We start from the raw sequence: 27159 nt of genomic DNA on the forward strand, positions 1-27159 counted from the left end.
CAAGCAATGTCGGCTGGCGACCCCCAGGGGGAGGGCCTTCTCTGTGGGTGCCCCCACCCTCTGGAACGAACTACCCCCCGAGATCCGGACGATTCCGGATCTCCTAACCTTCCGCCGCGCCCTCAAGACATGGCTTTTTCAACAAGCGGGCCTGACCTAGGGTGAATTTTAAATAGGGATAATTTTTAATGATTTTAAACAGTCACAGCCACTAATATTTGGATTTTAATTGGTTTTTAGAAGGGGTAATTCTGTATATTGTTTTAACATGCTGTGAGCCGCCCTGAGTCCCATGGGGAGAAGGGCGGCATATAAATTTTGTAAAATAAAAATAAATAAATAAATTTGCAGTATAACCAAGAAAATAATAAATCCTATACATGTCATCACACCTAACAACTGATAAGGTCTAGATTTAGTAACATGTTAAAGAATGGAACTAGTTCAATATTCATATTAGTATGAAATTTTCTTTTTTTAGATTTTGGGGAATTTCATTTTAATCACTCCCTTATATTCATTTCTATTATGACTGAATTATCACTGTATTATTATTATTATTATTATTATTATTATTATTATTATTATTATTATTATTATTATTATTATTATTATTATTATTATTATTATTATTATTATTATGTCCTATTGTATTTTGGTTGCAGATTTCACCAATAATAAAAGTTATTAATTCGCCAATATAAAATAATAATTAAACATTTTAAAAATAAGTGAAGGATCTCTGGTGAATGTCTACAACTGTTACATAAGAATAATTATTCCTAGGGTTCTAGTGCACAGTTCAGCTGAGATCTTATTGTAATCACTGCATGGAATGAAGGGATCTTAAATTGGATTATGCTTATGTGCACTCTTTCTATATATGGATCATGAAGATTCTCCTGGTTTTCAAAGGAACTCTGGGAGATGAAGTAGAAAGAGACACTTAGAGTACTGATGGAAAGGAACAAACATTGAATCCGATGAAACATGAGCAAAATCCTTTATTAAGGGTAACCTTAAGGATTACCTTGTGTCAATAAGACTAACAAAACATAGCCATTTTTCTGCTCTTAACGTGTCTGCAGGTAGCTAGCCACCGGCTCTGATCAGGATGACCCAATTTTGGGGAAGGAAGGGAGTCTGAGAAACATTTACAGAGCTGCTGTGAAGAATTGTCTAGGCATCTGTCAGATAAAATTAATCAGATCCACTCTAATTTGGATTCTAACTGCACAGGATCTTTCGAGTTGCTTGAGGCACAGCCTTGCTTGTTATCTGGGACAAATGTGAGTCCCTTAGTCCTGCTGAAGTGGATTGAGTACCTAAAGCTGTTAGTATGGTCACCTGTGAATTAAATCTATGTTCCTCCTGGCTGGTTAAGGCCTCTAGGCAGGAAACGTGTGGTTGAATCTAGGTGATGGTGAATGCATCCTTGAAAGAGAGGGCAGTTCTACTGGCTCTTAATGAATCAATTGTTGATCCCTTCCCCAGGAAGTCATTGCTACATCTGATGGTGTTGGACAACATTTGCTCTATCTCCAAGCGTCTCTTTTTAGGAAAGGTGGTTGACAAGGTGGTCAGCTTAAGAGGACCCTGGAAGAAAGGGATCACCCAGACTCTGTTGAGTTAGCTTTCAGACCAGGATTCAGTACTGAGATAGCATTGATTTCACTTGTGGTGGGACTGGATGGGAGTGATGCATCAATTCTGGCCCTCCTTGACCTAGTCATGTTCCCTCAACTCAATCCACCTCATAAGAGCCAGCTAGCCCCAAACCAGCATACATCCTTGAAGACTTGATTCATGCCTTTTGCCTTGCTTTGAGGACTACCTTTCGCCTTTTGCTTTGGGGACTGCCGTTGGTCTTGCCCTTGCCTTGTGGACTGCTTTTGCCCTTTGCTTTGCTTTACCTTCAGAACTGCCTTTGCCATAGGAATAAGAAGCTTACTCTGGCCACCTCTTACAAAGAAAATCTCTACAAAATGTTTTACAGATGGCATCTCCCGCCCATAAGATTAACTAAAATGGGCCCCAACATTTCTTCTAAATGTTGGAAATGTAATCTGGCAATTGGAACATACTATCATATGTGGTGGGAGTGCCCGCGAGCTTGTGATTTTTGGACTAAGGTTAAAGAATGGTTGGAAGAAATACTAGGGCAAGTGGTAGAGTTAAAACCAGAACTTTTCCTATTAGGTATAACAACGCAGAAGTATGACAAAGGCATATNCTAACGATAGGATTGAAGCATACACATAATTGTATATATAATTGTATATATAATTGTATTATGTAGAAGAATGAGGTGTATATAGAGGTTAAAGATGATGTATTAAGTTTTTGTATCACGAGAAACAAATTGTTAGGAATATTTACTCTGGAATGCCACGTATGTCCATTTTTGTTTTAATTGTATTATAAATAAAAAAATTTAATAAAAAAAAAAAAAAAAAAAACAATCTGTCCTCAACTTGGTCTTTCAAGTCTTCTGGTAGTGTGCTTATCACCACAAAAATTGAGTCCATACATAGTCAAAGCCAGTCATCTATCACAGGGGTCCCGAACTCATGGGCCACAGCCTGGTACTGGAGCTGTGGCCCATTGTGAACTGGGCCAGGCAAGCGGTGGGCAAGTGGGCGAAGATACGAAACTCCATTTGCACAAACAGTGGATGCACATGCTCTCCTGCCATTTTCACAGAATGATAACCTCTCCCCCACCACCATCACCATTTGTCCACAGAGCCAAAAGGGACATCTCAGATTCACTGTTGGTGCCACACAGCTGCTCTTTCTCGTAGGAATTTATTTTGTCATATTTAACCAGAAGACACCTTCTTATGCTTGAATCCATCATTCTCAGAGAGAAAGTCCAGAAATAGGTATATCCAATCTGTCTTCTTCTATGGAAAAAGCAGGATGCCAACTTCCACTCTTAAGAAAGATCATTAAATATCACATTTACATCTTTAACTACTAAACTAAAATCCCAACACATAAAAATATTAAATATCTAATTTTTAAAAAATTATTTCAGAAATCCAATCAACCAGAAGTATTTCCCAATCAAATAACTTTGCTAGAGTTTTTTTTAATATTTCAAGAAGTGTTTAACATGTCTGTGCTGTCTTCTAGGTTATAACTGGATCAGTCATTTGGAGGACAGTCAGGAAATACAGCTCTTGCCTTTCTCCCTAAGAGTCTAGGCATGTTTCAACATTTTCAACACCTTCTTCACTAGTGGAAGGCATGGAGCTATTCAAATAAATACACTAAATTCCCCTGAATTTGAATCATGCTATGATGTAGCAGCATCTGAGAGGTTTATGATAATTAGGATTACTTTTCATTCACTCTCAAACTATCTCTACTTTTTGCGGTTAGCTGCTCCTTTGTATTCAAGTCAAGTCATATCAAATAATGTAGCATTTGGGGAAGAAGATGCAGCCCAGCAGTCAGCACTGGAGGCTAGGATGGAGAAGACCTGCACAGCCACCACGTATTTCCCTTTGGTACTCAGGAAGTTGGGGACAAAAAATACCCAAACACTGCAGAAGACCAGTATGCTGAAGGTGATCATCTTGGCTTCATTGAAAGCCCTAGGTAAGTTCCTGGCCAGGAAAGCCACAGTGAAGTAGATGGCAGCCAGGAAGCCCATATATGAGAAGTCACCATAAATCATGGTGATAGAGCCTTCATTGTACCTCAGGACAATCTCTTCTGGCTGGGACTGCATATCAGACTCAGGGGAGAAACTCCCAGACAGATGGTGCAGATGACGAAGACCAGAGCAATTAAGGACAATGAAGTTGGACAAAGTCTTTCCCAGCAATCTCCTCACAGCATTCCCAGGTTTCATGGCCAGGAAAGCCAGCACCATGTAATTGTTTTGGCTAAGATGGAAGAGATGGCAACAGAGAAGATGATGCTGAAGGAAGTTTGTCTAAGAACGCAGGTGGCTGCCCTTGGACAATCAATGAAGAGGAAGGAAGTCAAAAAGGACAGCAGAAGAGAGTCTAGGAGGATGTAGGAGAGGTCCCGGTTGTTGGCTTTGAGTATGGGAATGTCTAAGAATTTGATGAAAATTGCTAATACAAAGGCTGTGACCAAAGACAAGATGAAGCTAAAGGAAGCCAGAATTATCCCCAAGTCTTCTTTGTAAGACAAGAAGGCTACTGACATGGTTCCGATAGATGAAACTGTTAAAAGAACTTCAGGGCAAGAATTCTTCCTTAAAGAACATTTTATTAGGAAACAAAGTATCAGCACTTACATAGTTGAACCCAAAACTGAGATTCCCTCCCCCGAGATACAAAGTAACAAGTGGCAATTCTCACCCCACAAACCCTGTAAGAAATCACATTCCCCAATTAATGCAAGACGCAGGCTTTTCTTGCCGACTCCTCAGCCCGCCAAAACCTTGAGTTTCCACACTTCTACATTGTTATGGCTAACTAAACCATCACGTATTTACCCCATCCCCCCTTCTACATCTGAACTCTAAAAGAAGAGAAAAGGCACATTAGAAGCAAAAGTAAAAATAGCTGCTGATTCTCAGTTGTCAGAGCGACGACATCCATTGTCACAGCGTTGACAGTTACTTTCTTGGGAATACATTTGGTTTGATCTTTATGTGGATGCTGATCTTCTGGACATCTTGTGCACTTCTCTGCATCTGGGAAAAAGACAAGCAATATTATTTTACATGGGCATAATAAAGCACTCCTTTTGAATAGGCATATAATAACATATGGCTAAGATATTGTGCCTCAAAATCTTGCTCTGTTAAAGGATATGAGCCAGCAGTGTGCTGCAGCTTCCAAAAAAGTCAACACAGTACTAGGCTGCATTAACAGAGGGATAGAATCAAGATCACGTGAAGTGTTAATACCACTTTACAATGTCTTGGTAAGGCCACACTTGGAATACTGCATCCAGTTTTGGTCACCACAATGTAAAAAAGATGTTGAGACTCTAGAAAGAGTACAGAGAAGAGCAGCAAAGATGATTAGGGGACTGGAGGCTAAAACATACAAGGAACAATTGCTGGAATTGGGTATGTCTAGTTTAATGAAGAGAAGGACGAGGGGTGACACAAATATCTCAGGGGTTGCCACAAAGAAGAGAGAGTCAAGCTATTCTCCAAAACACCTGAAGGCAAGACAAGAAGCAACAGATAGAAACTAACCAAAGAGAGAAGCAACCTACCAGGTTTTCCCGAAAATAACCCCCCCCCAAAAAAAGACCTACCCTGATTTGTGGGATAGGCCTAATATAAGCCTTACTCCAAAAATAAGCCCTAATTAGGACCCTGCCCACTGCGTCCCACCTGGTTGCCACAATGGGGCAGGAGGCCATGTGGCACATTGTGCTGCTGCCGCCACAATGAGATGAGGCAGGTGGGGGAGGGGTGGAACTGCCTCACACACCCTCCCCCCCTTCCTTCAGGGCCACCTCAACCAGGCCATTCCTTTTTCCCTTTTACTCCCCTCCCGAGCCGGACTGCCATGCTACTATACGGAGAATGGTGTGGGGTAGGCTTGGTTGCCCATCATTTCAGAGCAAAAGGCTCCGCTGTTGCTGTGCGCCGCTGGAGGGACTCAGGAGGGGAGTGAAATGGAGCAAGGAATGGCCTGGCTGGGGAGGGTCCTGAAGGAAGCAGGTACAGGGCACATGGGACAGTTCCACCCCCTCCCTCACCTGCCTCGCCTCATTGTGGCAGAAGCACTGCAATGTGCCGTGTGGTCTCCTGCCATGAGCAGCTGCAGCAGAAGTGGGCCAGCAGCCATGTGGGCTCCTGCTGGATGGGGTTGTTGGTGCCGCCGCCGCTAGGCAAGGCAGGTATCACGCAAAATATACTGCTCAAAAAAATAAAGGGAACATTTTAACATGGAACTGAAGGAGTTTTCGTTCCCTTTATTTTTTTGAGCAGTATATAAGACACTGCACAAAAATAAGACCTAATGCCTCTTTTGGAGGCAAAAATAATATAAGACCGAGTCTTACTTTCGGGAAAACACGGTAGAACTAAGGAGAAATTTCCTGACAGAACAATTAATCACAGAAACAATCTGCCCCTAGAAGCTATGAATTCTCCAACACTGAAAGTTTTTAAGAAAAGACTGGACAACCATTTGTCTGAAATGGTATAGGGTTTCCTAGGGTTTGGACTAGATGACCTCCAAGATCCCTTCCAACATTGTTGTTGTTTTTTTTGTTGTTATAGCAGACTTTTTTTTTTGAAAACTCCCTAGTAGGAAAGAGGAATGAAAACAACCTCTGAGGATTTCATTGTTTAAATCCCTACTGTTTTCTTAATGCATTGGCTGGTGTGCTACTGAGGTTTCTTTCTAGAGTAACTGAACACAAAAGGAAATAATTTATATGCTGGGTTCAGCAGTGGGATACCCAGATGGGAATTAGTTGTGAAAGTTGCAGTAAAATAGTCTGACAGTACAAGGACTTCTGGAAGATGATAGTGGTTTAGAATAGAATAGAATAGAATAGAATAGAATAGAATAGAATAGAATAGAATAGAATAGAATAGAATAGATCTTGCAGGTCATCTAGTCCAACCCCCCCCCCACACACCCAAGCAGGAGACCCTACATGATTTCTGACAGATGGCAGTCCAGTTTCTTCTTGAAAGCTTCCAGTGATGAAGCTCCCACAATAATCTGTTCCATTGGTTGATTGTTCTCACTGTTAGAAAATTTCTCCTTATTTCTAGGTTGAACCTCTCTTTGATTAGTTTTCATGCATTGTTCCTTCTCTGGCCTTCAGGTGCTTTGGAAAATAGGTTGTCCCCCTCCTCTCTGTGACAGCCCCTCAAATATTGGAAGACTGCTATCATGTCTCCCCCGGTCCTTCTCTTCACTAGACTAGCCATACCTGTAACTGTTCTTCATATGTTTTAGCCTCCAGTACCCTAATCATCTTTGTTGCTCTTCTCTGCACTTTTTCCTAGAGTCTCAACATCTTTTTTATAGTGTGGTGACCAAAACTGGTTGCAGTTTTCTAGGTGTGATCTTACTAAGCTTTATAAGATAACTCCCAGTACCAAGGATGTTTATATGTTTATATGTTTATATGTTTCTTGTACGGTACAATAAATTGTAAACACCAAGTTGGCCTTCAGCCTACTTTCTACAAAGACCAGACTGACATTTCCCCTTGTCTAACATTCTGTTCCTATGAGTATTTCCTTCTCTAGGCTATTCTCCCTTCTCTAAAACATCTTATAATGGCAAACCCCAGTTTAAAAGCTTGTAAATATTTTTTAAAAAGAGAAAAGAGAAGAGAAGAGAAGAGAAGAGAAGAGAAGAGAAGAAGAAGAAGAGAGCAGATTCTTCCCAGTTTGAGTCTCAACTTCCAATTTTTACACCCATTATAGTTCACAACATGACACTGCAAGACAAACAATTTGTCCTTTGCACTGCTCCACAACTTCAAGACACAAATACAAAGGACCAAGACTGGAATTGTGACATCGTATTGCATGATTCATTATTTTAATATTGTGTGATTAATATTGGAAGCCTATTCTCAACTCTGAAGGATGTTGAGAACGGCAGTGGTAAAACTACTAAGCAAACATTTCAATGCATAAAAATATTGAATATCTAGATTTTTGAACAAACTTTGAGAAATCCAACGAATTAACTTTGCCAAAGTGTTATAATGCTTGAAAAAGATTGTATCATTTCCATGATGTCATCAAGAGTACAGTCAAAAAAATATAGCTCTCGCCATGGTGCTTTTCCTCTAAAAATCTAGAAACATTTCAGCAGTTTCAGCAGTTTCTACTGTGGTGGAAGGCATGGAGCATTTCAAACAGATTAACCAAATTCCCCTGGAATATCTAATCAAGCTATGATGTAGCCGCACCTGGGGAGGGTTATGCCAATTAGAATTGTTTTATGTTCACTTTGAAGTCCTCTTTAGTTTTTGCCGTTACTTGCTCCTTTGTATTCAAGTCAGGTCGTATCAAAATAATGTAACATTTGGGGATGAAGATGCAGCCCAGCAGTCCAGCACTGGAGGCCAGGATGGAGAAGACCTGCACAGCCACCATGTATTTCCCTTTGGTGCTCACATAGGTGGGCACAAAGGAGACCCAGACACTGCAGAAGATCAGCATGCTGAAAGTGATGAGCTTGGCTTCATTGAAAGCCCCAGGCAAGTTCCTGGCCAGGAAAGCCACCGTGAAGCAGATGGCAGCCAAGAAGCCCATGTATGAGAGAGCACCATAAAACATGGTGACAGAGCCTTCATTGCACTTCAGAACAATCTCTTCTGGCTGGGAGTGCATGTCAGACTCAGGGAATGGGGGAGAAACTCCCAGCCAGATGGTACAGATGACAATTTGGAGACCAGAGCAAGAAAGAACAATGGAGTTGGCCAAAGTCTTTCCCAGCCATCTCCTCACAGCATTCCCAGGTCTTGTGGCCAGGAAAGCCAGCACCACTGTAATCGTTTTGGCTAAGATGGAAGACACTGCAATAGAGAAGATGATGCTGAAGGATGTTTGCCTGAGAAAGCAGGTGGCTGCCCTTGGACGACCAATGAAGAGGAGGGAAGTCAAGAAGGACAACAGAAGAGAGACCAGGAGGATATAGGAGAGGTCCCGGTTGTTGGCCTTGACCATGGGAGTTTCTAAGAATTTGATGAAGATTGCTAAGATAAAGGCAGTGACCAAACATAAGAAGAGGCTAAATGAAACGAGGATTATCCCCAAGTCTTCTTTGTAAGACAAGAAGGTTACTTTCTTGGGGATGCATTTGGTTTGGCCTTTATTTGGATGTTGATCTTCTGGACATCTTGTGCACATCTCTGCATCTGCGGAGAAGAGAGGCAAGACCTCAAATATTAATTTTATATGGCCCTAATAAAACATTCCTTTTGAATAGGCATATACTAAGTTATGGCTAAGATATTGGGCTTCAAAATCCAAATCTGTCAAAGGAGAAGAGAAGAGAAAAGAAGACAAGAGGAGGGAAGGGAAGGGAAAAGAAGGGAGGGGAGGGGAGGGGAGAGGAAAGGAGAGGAGAGGAGAGGAGAGGAGAGGAGAAGAGAAGAGAAGAGAAGAGAAGAAAAGAGAAGAGAAGAGAAGAGAAGAGAAGAGAAGAGAAGAGAAGAGAAGAGAAGACCCTCCCCTGTTTCAGCTTCCAGTTCTCACACTCATCATAATCCACAACATTTCACTGGAAGACAAACCATGTCTCCTATATACAGCTTTGCAGCTTCAAGACACAAATACAAAAGGCTAGGATTGGAAATGTGACATCACACTAACATCCTATGATTAGTACCAGCTGGCCTATACTCATTGTCCACAACATTACATTGGAAGACAAAACATGTGCCCTATGCACTGCTTTGCAGCTTCAAGCCAAACTCAATTAAAGGAACTTTGGAGGTCTTCTAGTCCAAACCTATTTTCCAAAGCGCCTGAAGGCAGGACAAGAAGTAACGGGTGGAAACTAATCAAGGAGAGAAGCAACCTAGAACTAAGGAGAAACTTCCTGACAGCTAGAACAATTAACCAGTGGAACAACCTGCCTCCAGAAGTGGTGAATGCTCCAACACTGGAAGTTTTTAAGAAGAGACTGGACAGCCATTTGTCCGAAATGGTATAGGGTTTCCTGCCTGAGCAGGGGCTTGGACTAGATGACCTCCAAGGTCCCTTCCAACTTTACTATTACTATTACTATTACTATTACTACTACTACTACTACTACTACTACTACTACTACTATTATTATTATTATTATTATTATTATTATTATTATTATTATTATTATTATTATTATTAACCCCCTGCTCAGGCAGAAGATCCTATACCATTCCAGAGAAATGGCTGTGTAATCTCTTCTTAAAAACCTCCAGTGATGGAACACCCACAACTTCTGTTTTCACCTGATTTTAATATTGTTTGCTGCCAGAGTCACATAATAATACATTATTATTTATCTTACTTTGGAAACTACCAAACTAATGTGACTAGTGTGAGTAGACACATAAGGACACAAATTCCTTGTGTGCCTAATCACATTTGGCAAAATAAAGTATTCCATTCCATTCCAAATTTTCTATTCTATTCTATTCTATTCTATTCTATTCTATTCTATTCTATTCTATTCTATTCTATTCTATATTTTCTATTCTGTTCTGTTCTGTTCTGTTTCGTTCCAGTCCAGTCTCTCTTCCTCATTCTTCAAGGGCTGCCTTTTCCCATAGTGTTCCCTACCTTCCTGAGTGGAGATGGTGTGTTTTGCACACATGATACACCCGTAGCAGCAAAGAGGCTTTCCTTCCAGGACCACCTTGGCTTGGCCAGGATGACAGCTTTCGGTACATCTGGAGTGAGGCAGAGACTGACCCAAAGAGAAGGAACATCAATCATAGAAGATTAAATAGTGCCATAATCACAAGACATTAATCTTTTCCTGCTTCTCCCGGGTCTATTTCTCTTTCTGTGAAGGAACAGCATGCATTTGTCAGGGGTGGGATTTTTTTTCCAGCTACTTGGAAAAGATAGGTTGCTCTATGGACTAACCTTGGTCTGCTCGTGGCTGGACTTAATTGGGACAGTTCTGGGTTGTGGTGAAGGGAACTGTTTGGGAATATTAATAAACTCACTAAACAACAGTTACGTGTGTGTGAGTGAGCGGGGCAGAACACACAGTGGTTAGAATGCAGTATTGCAGGCTAACTCTGCCCACTGCCAGCAGTTTGATGCTGACCGACTCAAGGTTGACTCAGCCTTCCATCCTTCTGAGGTTGGTAAAATGGGGACCCAGATTGGTGGGGGCAAGATGCCGACTCTGTAAACCACTTAGAGAGGGCTGTAAAGCACTGTGAAGTGATATATAAGTTTAAGTGCTATTGCTATAGCTGTTCTTTTTCCAGATGTAACATGAACTCTCTTTTGCTTCAGAGACAGCCTGCATGATGTCAAAGATGATTCAGAGAATTCTACGCTGATGACGGGTTTGGAATAGATGACCTCTCAAGCCTACTTCCAGCTATGGGGTTCAATAGACAAGAAAAAGGCAGGGCTGGGTGGGACAAAATAAAGTTGTGAACACAATGCCTGATGTGGGGATGGTTGTTCAGGCATCCTAGGAGAACCAGTGGGGATTTCTGAAAGAAGACACAAAATAGACTCAAGAAAAATCAAAGGAGTGGCATCTTCAGTGGGACTAATCTGTGGGGCAAATGTTCTCTCAGAAGATGTGTTGATGGGCAAAATTTAGGTGGCTTTCAAAGGGAAAAGTTATTAATCACACAACTCTTAAGTGCTATGGATATGATTGGATGCACTCATTACATGAAACCAAGGATTCTTTAAACATATTGACTGAATTAACCACAGTTGGCAAGCTTTTTCCCTGTGGTTAATATATTTGCAAGGCCTGGAGAGAAAATAGTTCAAGTCTTCCCCCAAAAGAATAATGTCTGAAGGACATTTACTTTGGCCATGCGTGTGAAAGAATTCACTGGAAAAAGAGATTGTGTATGGAAGAGTTAGCAGTAAAGGGAAACCAGGTCATCAAAGAACATGGTGACTGGACACTATCAAAGCTGACACCAGACAGAGCATAGAAAAACTCAAAGCAACAATGCAAGATCAGAAGATGTGGAGAGACCTGACTCATAGAATTGTTAGAGATCAGACACAACTGAATAGATAACATTATCATCCTCATTATCACTGTTTTGATTGAAGTCTACCAAGAAAGGAAGGGAAATTTCCTTCATAAGCCATAGAAACTAATTATACAATCACAACATGTAAGAACATAAATAAGGAAGAAGAACCGAGTAGCATCTAAATCTGGCTAATCCACAGTTGACTTCTTGACTGTGGAGTCTAACTCAGTGATCCAAGGAGCCTAGCAATTTGATTGGAAATAGTGGTCCCGAGCAAGCCCTCATCCCAGCTCCAGCCACTTCCCAAACATTTCTCAACTGGCTGGAAACACAAAAGAGAGGTTGGAGAGCATTACATGAAGACTCTCAGCTCACCTGGTTGAACCTCTGGGACCAGTTTATGGCCTCCTGGTCAAGGATGAATTCCAGATCTTTGGACCCCTGTGGTCTATCTATCCTCCCAAACTTCAATGCCCCAAAGGACTTATTAGGAAAGGGCACCCAGTTCACAGTATCAAATTTGGCAGAAAGGTCCCCTTTCTCATCCAGAGAAACTCCATCCATGCAAACATTGTAGAAGTGGAAATCTCCCAGGAAATGATGAAGCTAAAAGGGCAAGCAAAAGAATAACATGAGAAAAGAAAAACCAAGTTCTCCAAGCAGAGTTGACAACCATCCATATAACTCTGGTCCAGAAGTCATGACAAAAGAGGATGAGGGGGAGCTTCCCTGTCTCACAAACTTCACAAAATGGAAGACAATTGAAATCCAGTTTTGTCTGGATTTGAAATCCAGTACTGCATCTAGTTTTGGTCACCACATTACAAAAAATATGTTCAGATTTTGGAAAAAGTGCAAAAAAGGGCAACTAAGATGATTAAAGGCCTGGAGACTAAAACATACGAAGAACATTGCAGGAACTGGGTATGGCTAGTCTAGAGAAAAGAAGGACTAGGGGGAACATGATTGCAGTATTCCAGTATTTGAGAGGCTGCCTCAAGGAGGAGAGGGTCAATTTATTTTCCAAAGCACCAGAAGGCAAGACAAGAAACAATGAATGGAAACTAATCAAGGAGAGAAGTAATTTGGAATTAAGGAGAAACTTCCCAACAGTGAGGACAATTAACCAGTGGAACAGCTTACCTTCAGATGTTATGGGTGCTACATCACTGGAGGTTTTTAAGAAGAGATTGGATAGCCACTTGTCTGAAATGGCATTGGGTCTGCTGCTTGAGCAACGGCCTGGACTAGAAGATCTCCAAGGTCCCTTCCAGCTCTATTCTGATTTTGAAATCTTAAACTCACCACACTATCGAAAATATATTTGAAGCCTGAAAGCTCACCTTCAGGATTTTTGAAGGAAACCAAATACCTGCCACATCTGAAGGACCAGCCGGTGATCTCTTTCCTTCATTGCTTTCTGCTTGGACCTGGATAAGTAAGCAGCATGTGAAGCCCGAGTAACTGCCCAGGCGAGATTGTAAATACCGTAGCCATCCAGAGAAAGAGTTTTTTCCACCACCTCTTCCCGCATGGTCTCCAGGTCCTCATTCTCCTGGCATCTCATCCTTCCTTTCACAGAAAAGAGATGTTTGGAATACGAACAACTGAATGCCTTTCTGCCAAAAATTTGCATAGGGATGAAAAATGTTTCATAAACATGTTGTGGTCTTTTCCCAGCATGGATTAAGAAAGAGAAGAAACCCTGGAGATGTTGAGGAGACAGTATTTCATAAGATAAATTCATGAAGAGGTCCCACATTGTTGTAGTGATCCAAACCTTTGCCAGGAGAGGCTTGATGTGCCTTTGAACATAGTCTTGAATCATGCGTATAAAACTATAGAAATAGCGAGCTTCTCCATAATATATTAAAACGCTGACCTTGTTCCACAAGTGAAATGGTTCATTGCTCAATAGCCTCATTTTCCAGTTCAATGTTGGGATGTTCACAGAGAAGGCTACACAAATCATGTTTCTTGTTAATATGGGGCTCAAAGTCCGTAGGAATCTCTGTCCGTTCTCAGTGTCTGGTGCAAGGAGACCAACCCAGTTCCATCTGAAATGATGGAGCAATTTGGCAATTCCCCAATATAAGTAGTCTTCTTTGGGGACCATCCGGTAGATGAACGGGAAACGGGTTTTGTCATTCAGAGTTTCAGACACAAAACCATAGCTGACCTTATAAGAATGGAAATATTTTTAGGTCAAAATTTACAGAGTTTTGATGGAAGATCATTAATGTGCACATACACAAGCACACTTTCACAGAGATATAAATGTAAATATTGATGTAGCTGAAGATCACTATAAGTGTTCCACCAAAATTTAAGTGGACAATATTTCTCAGATGCTGGAATAGTTGATTTCTGCCCAAGGTGAAGTGATGGAATAAATTGCCTCAGCTGTCCAATTCATCTGTTACAATGTATGAACTGGAAGAGTTTGGTAATGATAAGAGGAGTTCCACAATGGTTAGTTCCACAGTGGAACAGAGTGCCTATTTTCACTTTGGCTAGATGGTAATATTTTAGGGATGCTTTTAAGAGTGGATTCCTGTACTAGGGAAAGGTTGGACTATATGATCTCCAGTATCACTTCTATTCTGTGCTTCTAAAATGTGCAGAAATAGCCTCTCTGGAGGATCTCAAATGAAGATTTGGAGATGAGTATTCTATACTTTTGAAGGGTAACCAAAGGCAGGGGAGAAATTCAGTTCCAGTGTCCTCTCTGAGTCAGTGCCCTAATGTTTGGATGGCCGAGAGGTCTTAAGTGCCATGACATTTTCCTGGGCTGGACACTTCCAAACTTGGCTTTTCTCCCCATCTCCATTCATACCTGTGGCATTTTGTAGAGGCTCGTCATGGTGGAAATTTGCACAGAAATATCGGACTCAGCCCCTTCAATCACAGCCAGCAGCCTCTTCTCTCTTCCACAAATGTAGTTCGGAACATTTGCCTGTCCAGTGGAGAGCAGGTCTGCCAAGGCATCAGCAGTCATTCTCGCTTCATAATAGTTCTCATAAATGTCATAACCCAGGGTGACATTCGGCAAAACCTGGGGATTCTGGTTGATCTCACGGATGGCAAAAAGAAAGGAGAGAAGGAACCAGTATGATGGATAGCCTTTCCTGCATAAAGCCACAAAAATAGCACAACTTTAATATTCATTCAGTGCTTTATCAGATCTTGCAGTTGAGCAGGATGTTCGATTAATAACTTCGGTGATCCATTCTGACTGTATCCCTACTATTGCTATACTATTACTACTCAGAATTTAGTCTTGGGTTCTTCTTTCCAAAAGCAGAAGAGGCAAAACAGAAAATATTTCCCCGAGGATTATTCCTGATGAAGAGGAACATTAGATATCCTTGAAAGCTTCTTCCATGCAAAAGAGCACAAATTGCACTCTGGAAGTCTACTTACACAGTTGGCTGGTTAAAGAGAGGCTCCCGAAAGCTCGCTGGGAGAAGCTGACCTGGTCTTAGAGGCACAATCCCACCAAGCAAGAGATCTCCTGGGCGATAATAATGGTACACTGTATCCCGATCCTTGGTGAAGTTGAGAGGGCATTTTCTCCCATTGACTCTGGTGGGCAGCAGAAGCAGTAGCCACAGTAAGAGGAGCAGTTTTGTCCTCATGGCAAAACTTGGTAACATTTCAGGGAATAGATCTCTCTCCAAAAAAGTTAGAGTGCAATCACATCTTTACAAGCAAGCCATGATCTTACATCTTGGTTGCCTCTCCAGATCTCTATCTAACCACATTGGCTCACTGAATATCAGGCAATATTCAATATGTGGCAGCAGGCTGCTCTCCACGTTTAGGGATTCAGCGGTGATAGTTGGACAAACTCCCTTAAGATTTGGAGAAGGAACCATGATTTTCACAATTATATGGCACCTGGGCTCCAGGAGCAGGTGCAGGGGTGGAGAAAAGCTGCTCTGAAACCAACCGAAGGCAGTCATGGTTTTCTGATGCTTTGTGAGCTTTCCCTGAACAAATGTCCACCCAAACAATAAGGATTTGGTAACACTGAAACTTTTGGGAGATGGTCCACAGGTCTTGAGGTGGCCAAGTTTGGACACCCCTGGTAAAAGGTCTGCTTGCTTGAACAGGAAGTTGGACTAGAACAGTGCTTTTCAACCTTTTTGCCCATTTTACCACTTTTAGGATATGGGAACATCTGAGTACCACCAGTCGCCTAGCAAGGTGTGAAAAACTTGATGACCCAAAAAAAAAAGGAAAACAGTGATAAAGTACAGGTAGTCCTCGACTTACAACAGTTCGCTTAGTGACTGTTCGAAGTTACAGTGGCACTGAAAAAAGTGCCCCCGAAGCCACAGCCGAGCAAGACACCTGCCTGCCCACCCGGCGGCGCTCTTTCTCCTGTCCGAGGTTTTCATTGTTGTGAGCATTTCTGTTGAGGATTGGCAGCGGGGGTGGGGTGGGAGCTGTTTGGTTTTTATTCCCCCCCCCCCCCGTCTGCTGGGTGGTTGCAGCAGGTTTTGGTCACTTCACATGACCATGTGAAAATATGACCGTCATAAATATGTATCAGTTGCCAAGCATCTGAATGTAAATCACAAGACCCTGGAGATGCTGCAACATTCCAGCTGATCAACACTTCTTCTGGGCTCAGCAGAAGTGCCAGGATCAGTTCTGCTTTCCAGCTGATTGGTGCTTCTTCAGGGCTCAGCAGAAGCATCAGGATCAGCACCGAGCTCCAGCTGGAGCCTGGCGCTGATCCTGGCGCTTCCACTGAGCTCTGACAGTCCCGAAGAACCGTCGATCAGCTGGAAAGCAGCACTGATCCTGGCGCTTCCGCTGAGCCCTGACAGCCCTGCAGCTCCAGCCATCTCTCGCTCAGGCTTGTGCGGTGCTGCCACCAGTTCAGCTCATTCCCCTCCCCCAATACCTCTTTTCTAGGATGGTCACGTACCACTTGCCAGGTGCCAATTTGAATTGTTCTGTTCTCCAAAGCACCAGAAGGCAGGAGAAGAAGCAATAGATGGAAACCAACAAGGAGAGAACCAATCTGGAACTAAGGAGAAATTTCCTAATGGTGAGAGCAATCAACCAATGAAATAGCTTGCCTGCAGAAGTTGTGGGTGTTCCATCAATGGAGGCTTTCAAAAAGAGACTGGACAACCATTTGTCTGAAATGGTAGGGTCTCCTGATTGAACAGGGGATTGGCAAAATACTCTCTTTTTCAGTGTACAGGTATCAGTATCTTCTTGGTCAAATATCAACAAGAAAAAGAAATATGTCCAAGGTGTGGACAGACAAAGAGATCAATATATTGTACATAACAGAATCCACAGTGGAGAGAAACCATATAAATGCTAGAAGTATGGAAAGAGCTTCCGTTCTGCAAGACTTCCCATAAAAAGATCCATATTGGGGGAAAACCATGAATGTGGAGAGAATTTCAGAACCAGCAGTTACCTTAATAGCCACAAAAGGATCCATACAGGCAAGAAACCACATAAACCAGGGGTCCCCAATCTGTGGGCCATGGCCCACTACCGGGCTGTGGCCTGCTGTCTACCATGGGACAGGCTGGCTAGACAGCACATACACACCCACTTGCACTAGTGCTATGGCTGCAGGGTGCAAAAATGGGATGCCACCATCCCGTGGGGTGCAAAAACGGGATGCTGTTGTCCCACAGGGCGCAAAAATGGGATGACGATGCCCCGCGGAGCACAAAAATGGGACACCCCACTTCTTCAGGGGGCGGTTTCTTTTCTTTTCCAATTTTGAGCATATGTTAATCTTGCTGCGGTTAAAATGTGCAGAATTAAATATAAAGCTCCTTTGCTGAATTTATCCATAGTGATCCCTAATAAAAAGAGTTCTGGTTTTACTTCAAATTTTAATGATAGTATCTCTTCTAACCAATTCTTTATCAAGTGCCAACATTTTCGAGCTTCTGAGCATTCCCACCACATATGATAGTAAGTCCCTGGTATTTTTCTACATTTCCAACATAATGGTGAAGATTTTTTGTCTATTTTTGCTAGCCTTATAGGGGGGAGGTGCCACCTATAAAACATCTTATATAAATTTTCTTTGTAAGAAGTAGCTAATGTTAATCTCCTATTCCTGTCCCATAGTAGTTGCCAATAATCTAACTCGATATTATAGCCGAAGTTTTTATTCCAAATTAACATTGTATCTTTTACCTGTTCTGCTGGCTTTGTTCTAATAAATATTGGTAAATCTTTATCATTTTGTCTTCAGTTCCTAGCAGAATTTTGTCTAGTTCTGTATATTCTAGTTTAATCCCAGGTTCTTTTTTATCTTTTCTATATCGTGACTGTATTTGCAAGTATGCCCACCATTCCAACTCTATGCCATCTTCTAATAGTTCCCCTCTTGTTTTCAATTTTCCGGTCTCATCTAGAATGTTTTTAAATGTATATCCATCTATCTATATTTCATGTTTTGAGGCCACCCATCTCCCTCAGCATTTTTAAGCCACCCAGATTCACCCTATTGGGGAGATGGGAGGTATATAAATTTAATAAATAAATAAATAAACTACTAAGCAAACATTTCAATGCATAAAAATATTGAATATCTAGATTTTTGAACAAACTTTGAGGAATCCAACGAATTAACTTTGCCAAAGTGTTATAATGCTTGAAAAAGATTGTAACATTTCCATGATGTCATCAAGAGTACAGTCAAAAAAATATAGCTCTCGCCATGGTGCTTTTCCTCTAAAAATCTAGAAACATTTCAGCAGTTTCAGCAGTTTCTACTGTGGTGGAAGGCATGGAGCATTTCAAACAGATTAACCAAATTCCCCTGGAATATCTAATCAAGCTATGATGTAGCCGCACCTGGGAGGGTTATGACAATTAGAATTGTTTTATGTTCACTTTGAAGTCCTCTTTAGTTTTTGCTGTTAGTTGCTCCTTTGTATTCAAGTCAGGTCGTATCAAAATAATGTAGCATTTGGGGATGAAGATGCAGCCCAGCAGTCCAGCATTGGAGGCCAGGATGGAGAAGACCTGCACAGCCACCATGTATTTTCCTTTGGTGCTCACATAGGTGGGCACAAAGGAGACCCAGACACTGCAGAAGATCAGCATGCTGAAGGTGATGAGCTTGGCTTCATTGAAAGCCCCAGGCAAGTTCCTGGCCAGGAAAGCCACCGTGAAGCAGATGGCAGCCAAGAAGCCCATGTATGAGAGAGCACCATAAAACATGGTGACAGAGCCTTCATTGCACTTCAGAACAATCTCTTCTGGCTGGGAGTGCATGTCAGACTCAGGGAATGGGGGAGAAACTCCCAGCCAGATGGTACAGATGACAATTTGGAGACCAGAGCAAGAAAGAACAATGGAGTTGGCCAAAATCTTTCCCAGCCATCTTCTCACAGCATTCCCAGGTCTTGTGGCCAGAAAAGCCAGCACCACTGTAATCGTTTTGGCTAAGATGGAAGACACTGCAATAGAGAAGATGATGCTGAAGGATGTTTGCCTGAGAATGCAGGTGGCTGCCCTTGGACGACCAATGAAGAGGAGAGAAGTCAAGAAGGACAACAGAAGAGAGACCAGGAGGATATAGGAGAGGTCCCGGTTGTTGGCCTTGACCATGGGAGTTTCTAAGAATTTGATGAAGATTGCTAAGATAAAGGCAGTGACCAAAGATAAGAAGAGGCTAAATGAAGCGAAGATTATCCCCAAGTCTTCTTTGTAAGACAAGAAGGTTACTTTTTTGGGGATGCATTTGGTTTGGTCTTTATTTGGATGCTGATGTTCTGGGCATCTTGTGCACATCTCTGCATCTGTGGAGAAGAGAGGCAAGACCTCAAATATTAATTTTACACGGCCATAATAAAACACTCCTTTTGAATAGGCATATACTAAGTTATGGCTAAGATATTGGGCTTCAAAATCCAAATCTATCAAAGGAGAAATTTTTGTTGAAAATTCCTAGTAGGAATGAGGAAGGAAAACAGCCAAGAGGAACAAAATTTGGGGAAGCCAGGAGTAAAAACAGACTGGCTGGAGTAGACTGTATGGTATTAATGAAGGGATGAGCCTCCTAGGATCTATGTTACCAGACAGGTTAATTCCAAATATAGGAATCCAGATTCTGGTCAATGAGGACTCCATTGTTTAAATCTGTATAAATTTCTCAGTGATTGGCCGGTCTGCTACTGGGGTTATTATTTATTAAATTTATTTGCTGCCTGAGGGGAGGGGAGGGGAAGGGAGGAGAAGAGAAGGGAATGGAAGGGGAGGGAAGGGAGGGGAGGGGAGGGGAGGGGAGAAAGAGGAGGAGAGGAGAGGAGAGGAGAGGAGAGGAGAGGAGAGGAGAGGAGAGGAGAGAAGAGAAGAGAAGAGAATAGAAGAGAAGAGAAGAGAAGAGAAGAGAAGACCCTCCCCTGTTTCAGCTTCCAGTTCTCACACTCATCATAATCCACAACATTTCACTGGAAGACAAACCATGTCTCCTATATACAGCTTTGCAGCTTCAAGAGACAAATACAAAAGGCTAGGATTGGAATTGTGACATCACACTAACATCCTGTGATTAGTACCAGCTGGCCTATACTCATTGTCCACAACATTACATTGGAAGACAAAACATGTGCCCTATGCACTGCTTCGCAGCTTCAAGCCAAACTCAATTAAAGGAACTTTGGAGGTCTTCTAGTCCAACCCCCTGCTCAGGCAGAAGACCCTATACCATTCCAGAGAAATGGCTGTCCAATCTCTTCTTAAAAGCCTCCAGTGATGGAACACCCACAACTTCTGTTTTCACCTGATTTTAATTTTGTTTGTGGCCAGAGTCACATAACAATACATTATTATTTATCTTACTTTGGAAACTACCAAACTAGTGTGACTAGTGTGAGTAGACACATAAGGAGACAAATTCCTTGTGTGCCTAATCACATTTGGCAATATAAAGTATTCCATTCCATTCCAAATTTTCTATTCTATTCTATTCTATTCTATTCTATTCTAGTCTAGTCTAGTCTAGTCTAGTCTAGTCTAGTCTAGTCTAGTCCATATTTTCTATTCTGTTCTGTTCCAGTCCAGTCCAGTCCAGTTCAGTCCAGTCGAATCTATTCTTATCAGATGAGGGATACAGAAATCTAGACACCTACTTAACAGCAGCAAAATGATAAGAAAACTAAATCTTGGCTTCCATCTTGCAATCATCCAATTGTTTGAAACTCAGAGCTGGTAGGTTTCTTCTGTTGACCAATCCCATGTGGCTTTTGGCCTTGCCTTTCCTCTTGTCCCCAACTTGAAGATCAGACCTAAAAATCAACTCCACCGAAAGTCTAAAAATAATTTTACTGAGATGGGCACTAATGACTGAATCTTGTAAATTCAATTGCCTTGTGCCTCCTCCACCTTCTTACAGTTCAATTTATTGGGGAAATGTCTCTCTGAGCTGCTTCTAGGAGTTAAGTCTACATTCTTTTAAAAAAGTGTTTTAGTTCCTTTTATCTTTATTCCTATCTCCATCATGGTCATCTTTGTTCCTCTCTATAGACCGCTTACACATGGTTGGCAAGCTTGCTTCCAAATATCTCTGAATAGAATGCTTCAGTAAATCTCTTCCTCATTCTTCAAGGGCTGCCTTTTCCCATAGTGCTCCATACCTTCCTGAGTGGAGATGGTGTGTTTTGCACACATGATACACCCGTAGCAGCAAAGAGGCTTTCCTTCCAGGACCACCTTGGCTTGGCCAGGATGACAGCTTTCGGTACATCTGGAGTGAGGCAGAGACTGACCCAAAGAGAAGGAACATCAATCATAGAAGATTAAATAGTGCCATAATCACAAGACATTAATCTTTTCCTGCTTCTCCCGGGTCTATTTCTCTTTCTGTGAAGGAACAGCATGCATTTGTCAGGGGTGGGATTTTTTTTCCAGCTACTTGGAAAAGATAGGTTGCTCTATGGACTAACCTTGGTCTGCTCGTGGCTGGACTTAATTGGGACAGTTCTGGGTTTTGGTGAAGGGAATTGTTGGGGAATATTAATAAACTCACTAAACCACAGTTATGTGTATGTGAGTGAGCGGGGCAGAACACACAATGGTTAGAATGCAGTATTGCAGGCTAACTCTGCCCACTGCCAGCAGTTTGATACTGACCGACTCAAGATTGACTCAGCCTTCCATCCTTCTAAGGTAAAATGAGGACCCAGATTGGTGGGGGCAAGATGCTGACTCTGTAAACCACTTAGAGAGGGCTGTAAAGCACTGTGAAGCGATATATAAGTGCTATTGCTATAACTGTCCTTTTTCCAGATGTAACATGAACTCTCTTTTGCTTCAGAGACAGCCTGGATGATGTCAAAGATGATTCAGAGAATTCTACGCTGAGGACGGATTTGGAATAGATGACCTCTCAAGCCTACTTCCAGCTATGGGGGTTCAATAGACAAGAAAAAGGCAGGGCTGGGTGGGACAAAATAAAGTTGTGAACACAATGCCTGATGTGGGGATGGTTGTTCAGGCATCCTAGGAGAACCAGTGGGGATTTCTGAAAGAAGACACAAAATAGACTCAAGAAAAATCAAAGGAGTGGCATCTTCAGTGGGACTATCATTAATCTGTGGGGCAAATGTTCTCTCAGAAGATGTGTTGATGGGCAAAATTTAGGTGGCTTTCAAAGGGAAAAGTTATTAATCACACAACTCTTAAGTGCTATGGATATGATTGGATGCACTCATTACATGAAACCAAGGATTGTTTAAACATATTGACTGAATTAACCACAGTTGGCAAGCTTTTTCCCTGTGGTTAATATATTGCAAGGCCTGGAGAGAAAATAGTTCAAGTCTTCCCCCAAAAGAATAATGTCTGAAGGACATTTACTTTGGCCATGTGTGTGAAAGAATTCACTGGAAAAAGAGATTGTGTATGGAAGAGTTAGCAGTAAAGGGAAACCAGGTCATCAAAGAACATGGTGACTGGACACCATCAAAGCTGACACCAGACAGAGCATAGAAAAACTCAAAGCAACAATGCAAGATCAGAAGATGTGGAGAGACCTGACCCATAGAATTGTTAGAGATCAGACACAACTGAATAGATAACATTATCATCCTCATTATCACTGTTGATTGAAGTCTACCAAGAAAGGAAGGGAAATTTCCTTCATAAGTCATAGAAACTAATTATACAATCACAACTTGTAAGAACATAAATAAGGAAGAAGAACCGAGTAGCATCTGAATCTGGCTAATCCACTGTTGACTTCTTGACCATAGAGTCCAACTCAGTGATCCAAGGAGTCTAGCAATTTGATTGGAAATAGTGGTCCCGAGCAATCCTTCATCCCAGCTCCAGCCACTTCCCAAACATTTTCTAACTGGCTGGAAACACAAAAGAGAGGTTGGAGAGCATTACATGAAGACTCTCAGCTCACCTGGTTGAACCTCTGGGACCAGTTTATGGCCTCCTGGTCAAGGATGAATTCCAGATCTTTGGACCCCTGTGGTCTATCTATCCTCCCAAACTTCAATGCCCCAAAGGACTTATTAGGAAAGGGCACCCAGTTCACAGTATCAAATTTGGCAGAAAGGTCCCCTTTCTCATCCAGAAAGACTCCATCCATGCAAACATTGTAGAAGTGGAAATCTCCCAGGAAATGATGAAGCTACAAGGGCAAACAAAAGAATAACATGAGAAAAGAAAAACCAAGTTCTCCAAGCAGAGTTGGCAACCATCCATATAACTCTGGTCCAGAAGTCATGACAAAAGAGGATGAGGGGGAGCTTCCCTGTCTCACAAACTTCACAAAATGGAAGACAATTGAAATCCAGTTTTGTCTGGATTTGAAATCCAGTACTGCATCTAGTTTTGGTCACCACATTACAAAAAATATGTTCAGATTTTGGAAAAAGTGCAAAAAAGGGCAACTAAGATGATTAAAGGCCTGGAGACTAAAACATACGAAGAACATTGCAGGAACTGGGTATGGCTAGTCTAGAGAAAAGAAGGACTAGGGGGAACATGATTGCAGTATTCCAGTATTTGAGAGGCCGCCTCAAGGAGGAGAGGGTCAATTTATTTTCCAAAGCACCAGAAGGCAAGACAAGAAACAATGAATGGAAACTAATCAAGGAGAGAAGTAACTTGGAATTAAGGAGAAACTTCCCAACAGTGAGGACAATTAACCAGTGGAACAGCTTACCTTCAGATGTTATGGGTGCTACATCACTGGAGGTTTTTAAGAAGAGATTGGACAGACACTTGTCTGAAATGGCATTGGGTCTGCTGCTTGAGCAACGGCCTGGACTAGAAGATCTCCAAGGTCCCTTCCAGCTCTATTCTGATTTTGAAATCTTAAACTCACCACACTATCGAAAATATATTTGAAGCCTGAAAGCTCACCTTCAGGATTTTTGAAGGAAACCAAATACCTGCCACATCTGAAGGACCAGCCGGTGATCTCTTTCCTTCATTGCTTTCTGCTTGGACCTGGATAAGTAAGCAGCATGTGAAGCCCGAGTAACTGCCCAGGCGAGATTGTAAATACCGTAGCCATCCAGAGAAAGAGTTTTTTCCACCACCTCTTCCCGCATGGTCTCCAGGTCCTCGTTCTCCTGGCATCTCATCCTTCCTTTCACAGAAAAGAGGTGTTTGGAATACAAACAATTGAATGCCTTTCTGCCAAAATCTTGCATAGGGACGAAAAATGTTTCATAAACATATTGTGATCTTTTTCCAGCATGGATTAAGAAAGAGAAGAAACCCTGGTGATGTTGAGGAGACAGTATTTCATAAGATAAATTCATGAAGAGGTCCCACATTGTTGTGGTGATCCAAACTTTCGCCAGGAAAGGCTTGATGTGCCTTTGAACATAGTCTTGAATCATGCATATAAAACTATAGAAATAGCGAGCTTCTCCATAATATATTAAAACACTGACCTTGTTCCACAAGTGAAACGGTTCATTGCTCAATAGCCTCATTTTCCAGTGCAATGTTGGAATGTTCACAGAGAAGGCTACACAAATTGTGTTCCTGGTTAATATGGGGTTCATAGTCCGTAGAAATCTTTGTCCGTTCTCAGTGTCTGGTGCAAGGAGACCGACCCAATTCCACCGAAAATGTTGGAGCAATTTGGCAATTCCCCAATACAAGTAATCTTCTTTGGGGACCATTCGGTAGATGAATGGGAACCGAATTTTATCATTGAGAGTTTCAGACACAAATCCATAGCTGACCTTATAAGAATGGAAATATTTTCAGGTCAAAATTAACAGGGTTTGATCTTTTGATGGAAGATCATTAATGTGCACATACACAAGCACACTTTCACAGAGATATAAATGTAAATATTGATGTGGCTATAGATCATTATAGGTGTTCCACCAAAATCTAAGAGAACAAACTTTCTCAGATGCTGGAATAGCTGATTTCTGCCTTAGGTGAAGTGATGGAGTAAGTTGCCTCAGCTGTCCAATTCATCTGTTACAATGTATGAACTGGAAGAGTTCGGTAATGATAAGAGGAGTTCCACAATGGTTAGTTCCACAGTGGAACAGAGTGCCTATTTTCACTTTGGCTAGATGGTAATATTTTAGGGATGCTTTTAAGAGTGGATTCCTGTACTGGGGAGAGGTTGGATTATATGATCTCCAATATTACTTCTATTCTGTGCTTCTAAAATGTGCAGAAATAGCCTCTCTGGAGGATCTCAAATGAAGATTTGGAGATGAGTATTCTATACTTTTGAAGGGTAACCGAAGGCAGGGGAGAAATTCAGTTCCAGTGTCCTCTCTGAGTCAGTGCCCTAATATTTGGATGGCTGAGAGGTCTTAAGTGCCAAGACATTTTCCTGGTGATGATATCTGGATGGTCATGACATTTTCCTGGGTAGGACACATCCAGACTTGGCTTTTCTTCCCATCTCCAGTCATACCTGTGGCATTTTGTAGAGGCTCGTCATGGTGGATATCTGCATGGAAATGTCAGACTCGGCCCCTTCAATCACAGCCAGCAGCCTCTTCTCTCTTCCACAAATGTAGTTCGGAACATTTGCCTGTCCAGTGGAGAGCAGGTCTGCCAAGGCATCAGCAGTCATTCTCGCTTCATAATAGTTCTCGTAAATGTCATAACCCAGGGTGACATTCGGCAAAACCTGGGGATTCTGGTTGATCTCACGGATGGCAAAAAGAAAAGAGAGAAGGAACCAGTATGACGGATAGCCTTTCCTGCATAAAGACACAAAAATAACACAACTTTAATATTCATTCAGTGCTTTATCAGATCTTGCAGTTGAGCAAGATGTTTGATTAATAACTTCGGTGATCCATTCTGACTGTATCCCTACTAGTGCTACTACTATTACTACTCAGAATTTAGTCAGTCTCGGATTCTTCTTTCCAGAAGCAGAAGAGGCAAAACAGAAAATATTTCCCCGAGGATTATTCCTGATGAAGAGGAACATTAGATATCCTTGAAAGCTTCTTCCATGCAAAAGAGCACAAATTGCACTCTGGAAGTCTACTTACACAGTTGGCTGGTTAAAGAGAGGCTCCCGAAAGCTCGCTGGGAGAAGCTGACCTGGTCTTAGAGGCACAATCCCACCAAGCAAGAGATCTCCTGGGCGATAATAATGGTACACTGTATCCCGATCCTTGGTGAAGTTGAGAGGGCATTTTCTCCCATTGACTCTGGTGGGCAGCAGAAGCAGTAGCCATAGTAAGAGGAGCAGTTTTGTCCTCATGGCAAAACTTGGTAACATTTCAGGGAATAGACCTCTCTCAAAAAAAAAGTTAGAGTGCAATCACATCTTTACAAGCAAGCCATGATCTTACATCTTGGTTGCCTCTCCAGATCTCTATCTAACCACATTGGCTCACTGAATATCAGGCAATATTCAATATGTGGCAGCAGGCTGCTCTCCACGTTTAGGGATTCAGCGGTGATAGTTGGACAAATTCCCTTAAGATTTGGAGAAGGAACCATGATTTTCACAATTATATGGCACCTGGGCTCCAGGAGCAGGTGCAGGGGTGGAGAAAAGCTGCTCTGAAACCAACCGAAGGCAGTCATGGTTTTCTGATGCTTTGTGAGCTTTCCCTGAACAAATGTCCACCCAAACAATAAGGATTTGGTAACACTGAAACTTTTTGGAGATGGTCCACAGGTCTTGAGGTGGCCAAGTTTGGACACCCCTGGTAAAAGGTCCGCTTGCTTGAGCAGGGGATGGACTAGAAGACCTCCAAGGTCCCTTCCAGCAGCTCTGTTATTCTGTGATTTCTGTTAAGAGGACCTGGTACTTGAATTGTTCTGTTCTCCAGAGCACCAATTGTGAACACCTTGACATTTTCAACTGCCATACTGCAGTTTACTCTTTTTACAATATCTCTTGCCTTGCCGCCCCCAACTAGGGGCATAGAGCAGGCTCAAGTCGCAACTGCGAAATATTTTTATATCCAAATTTCTTTTTTCTGACAAAGAGTAAAGAATTAAATTGGGAGACTAAGATGGACCATTTCTGGCTTTT

General features: G+C 42.0%; 1 protein-coding gene across 1 annotated transcript in view; it reads right to left on the reverse strand.

The window, feature by feature from the left end:
* Positions 1–25731, reverse strand: part of LOC114922790 (vomeronasal type-2 receptor 26-like) — a 141901-nt gene extending 116170 nt beyond the window's left edge. The window contains exons 1-9 of the mRNA XM_029284762.1: positions 25570–25731; positions 24736–24871; positions 24065–24264; positions 23068–23298; positions 14494–14730; positions 13001–13087; positions 12033–12263; positions 10252–10378; positions 8098–8840 (exon numbers count right to left, since the gene is read on the reverse strand). Of these exons, the coding sequence (XP_029140595.1) occupies positions 8098–8840; positions 10252–10378; positions 12033–12263; positions 13001–13087; positions 14494–14730; positions 23068–23298; positions 24065–24264; positions 24736–24871; positions 25570–25731 (2154 nt within the window). The remainder of the gene's footprint in view (positions 1–8097; positions 8841–10251; positions 10379–12032; positions 12264–13000; positions 13088–14493; positions 14731–23067; positions 23299–24064; positions 24265–24735; positions 24872–25569) is intronic.
* Between the last annotated feature and the right edge of the window lie 1428 nt (positions 25732–27159).

This window comes from Protobothrops mucrosquamatus, unplaced genomic scaffold, assembly GCF_001527695.2.
Source record: "Protobothrops mucrosquamatus isolate PMUCROS unplaced genomic scaffold, P.Mucros_1.0 scaffold910, whole genome shotgun sequence".
Taxonomy (NCBI): Eukaryota; Metazoa; Chordata; class Lepidosauria; order Squamata; family Viperidae; genus Protobothrops; species Protobothrops mucrosquamatus.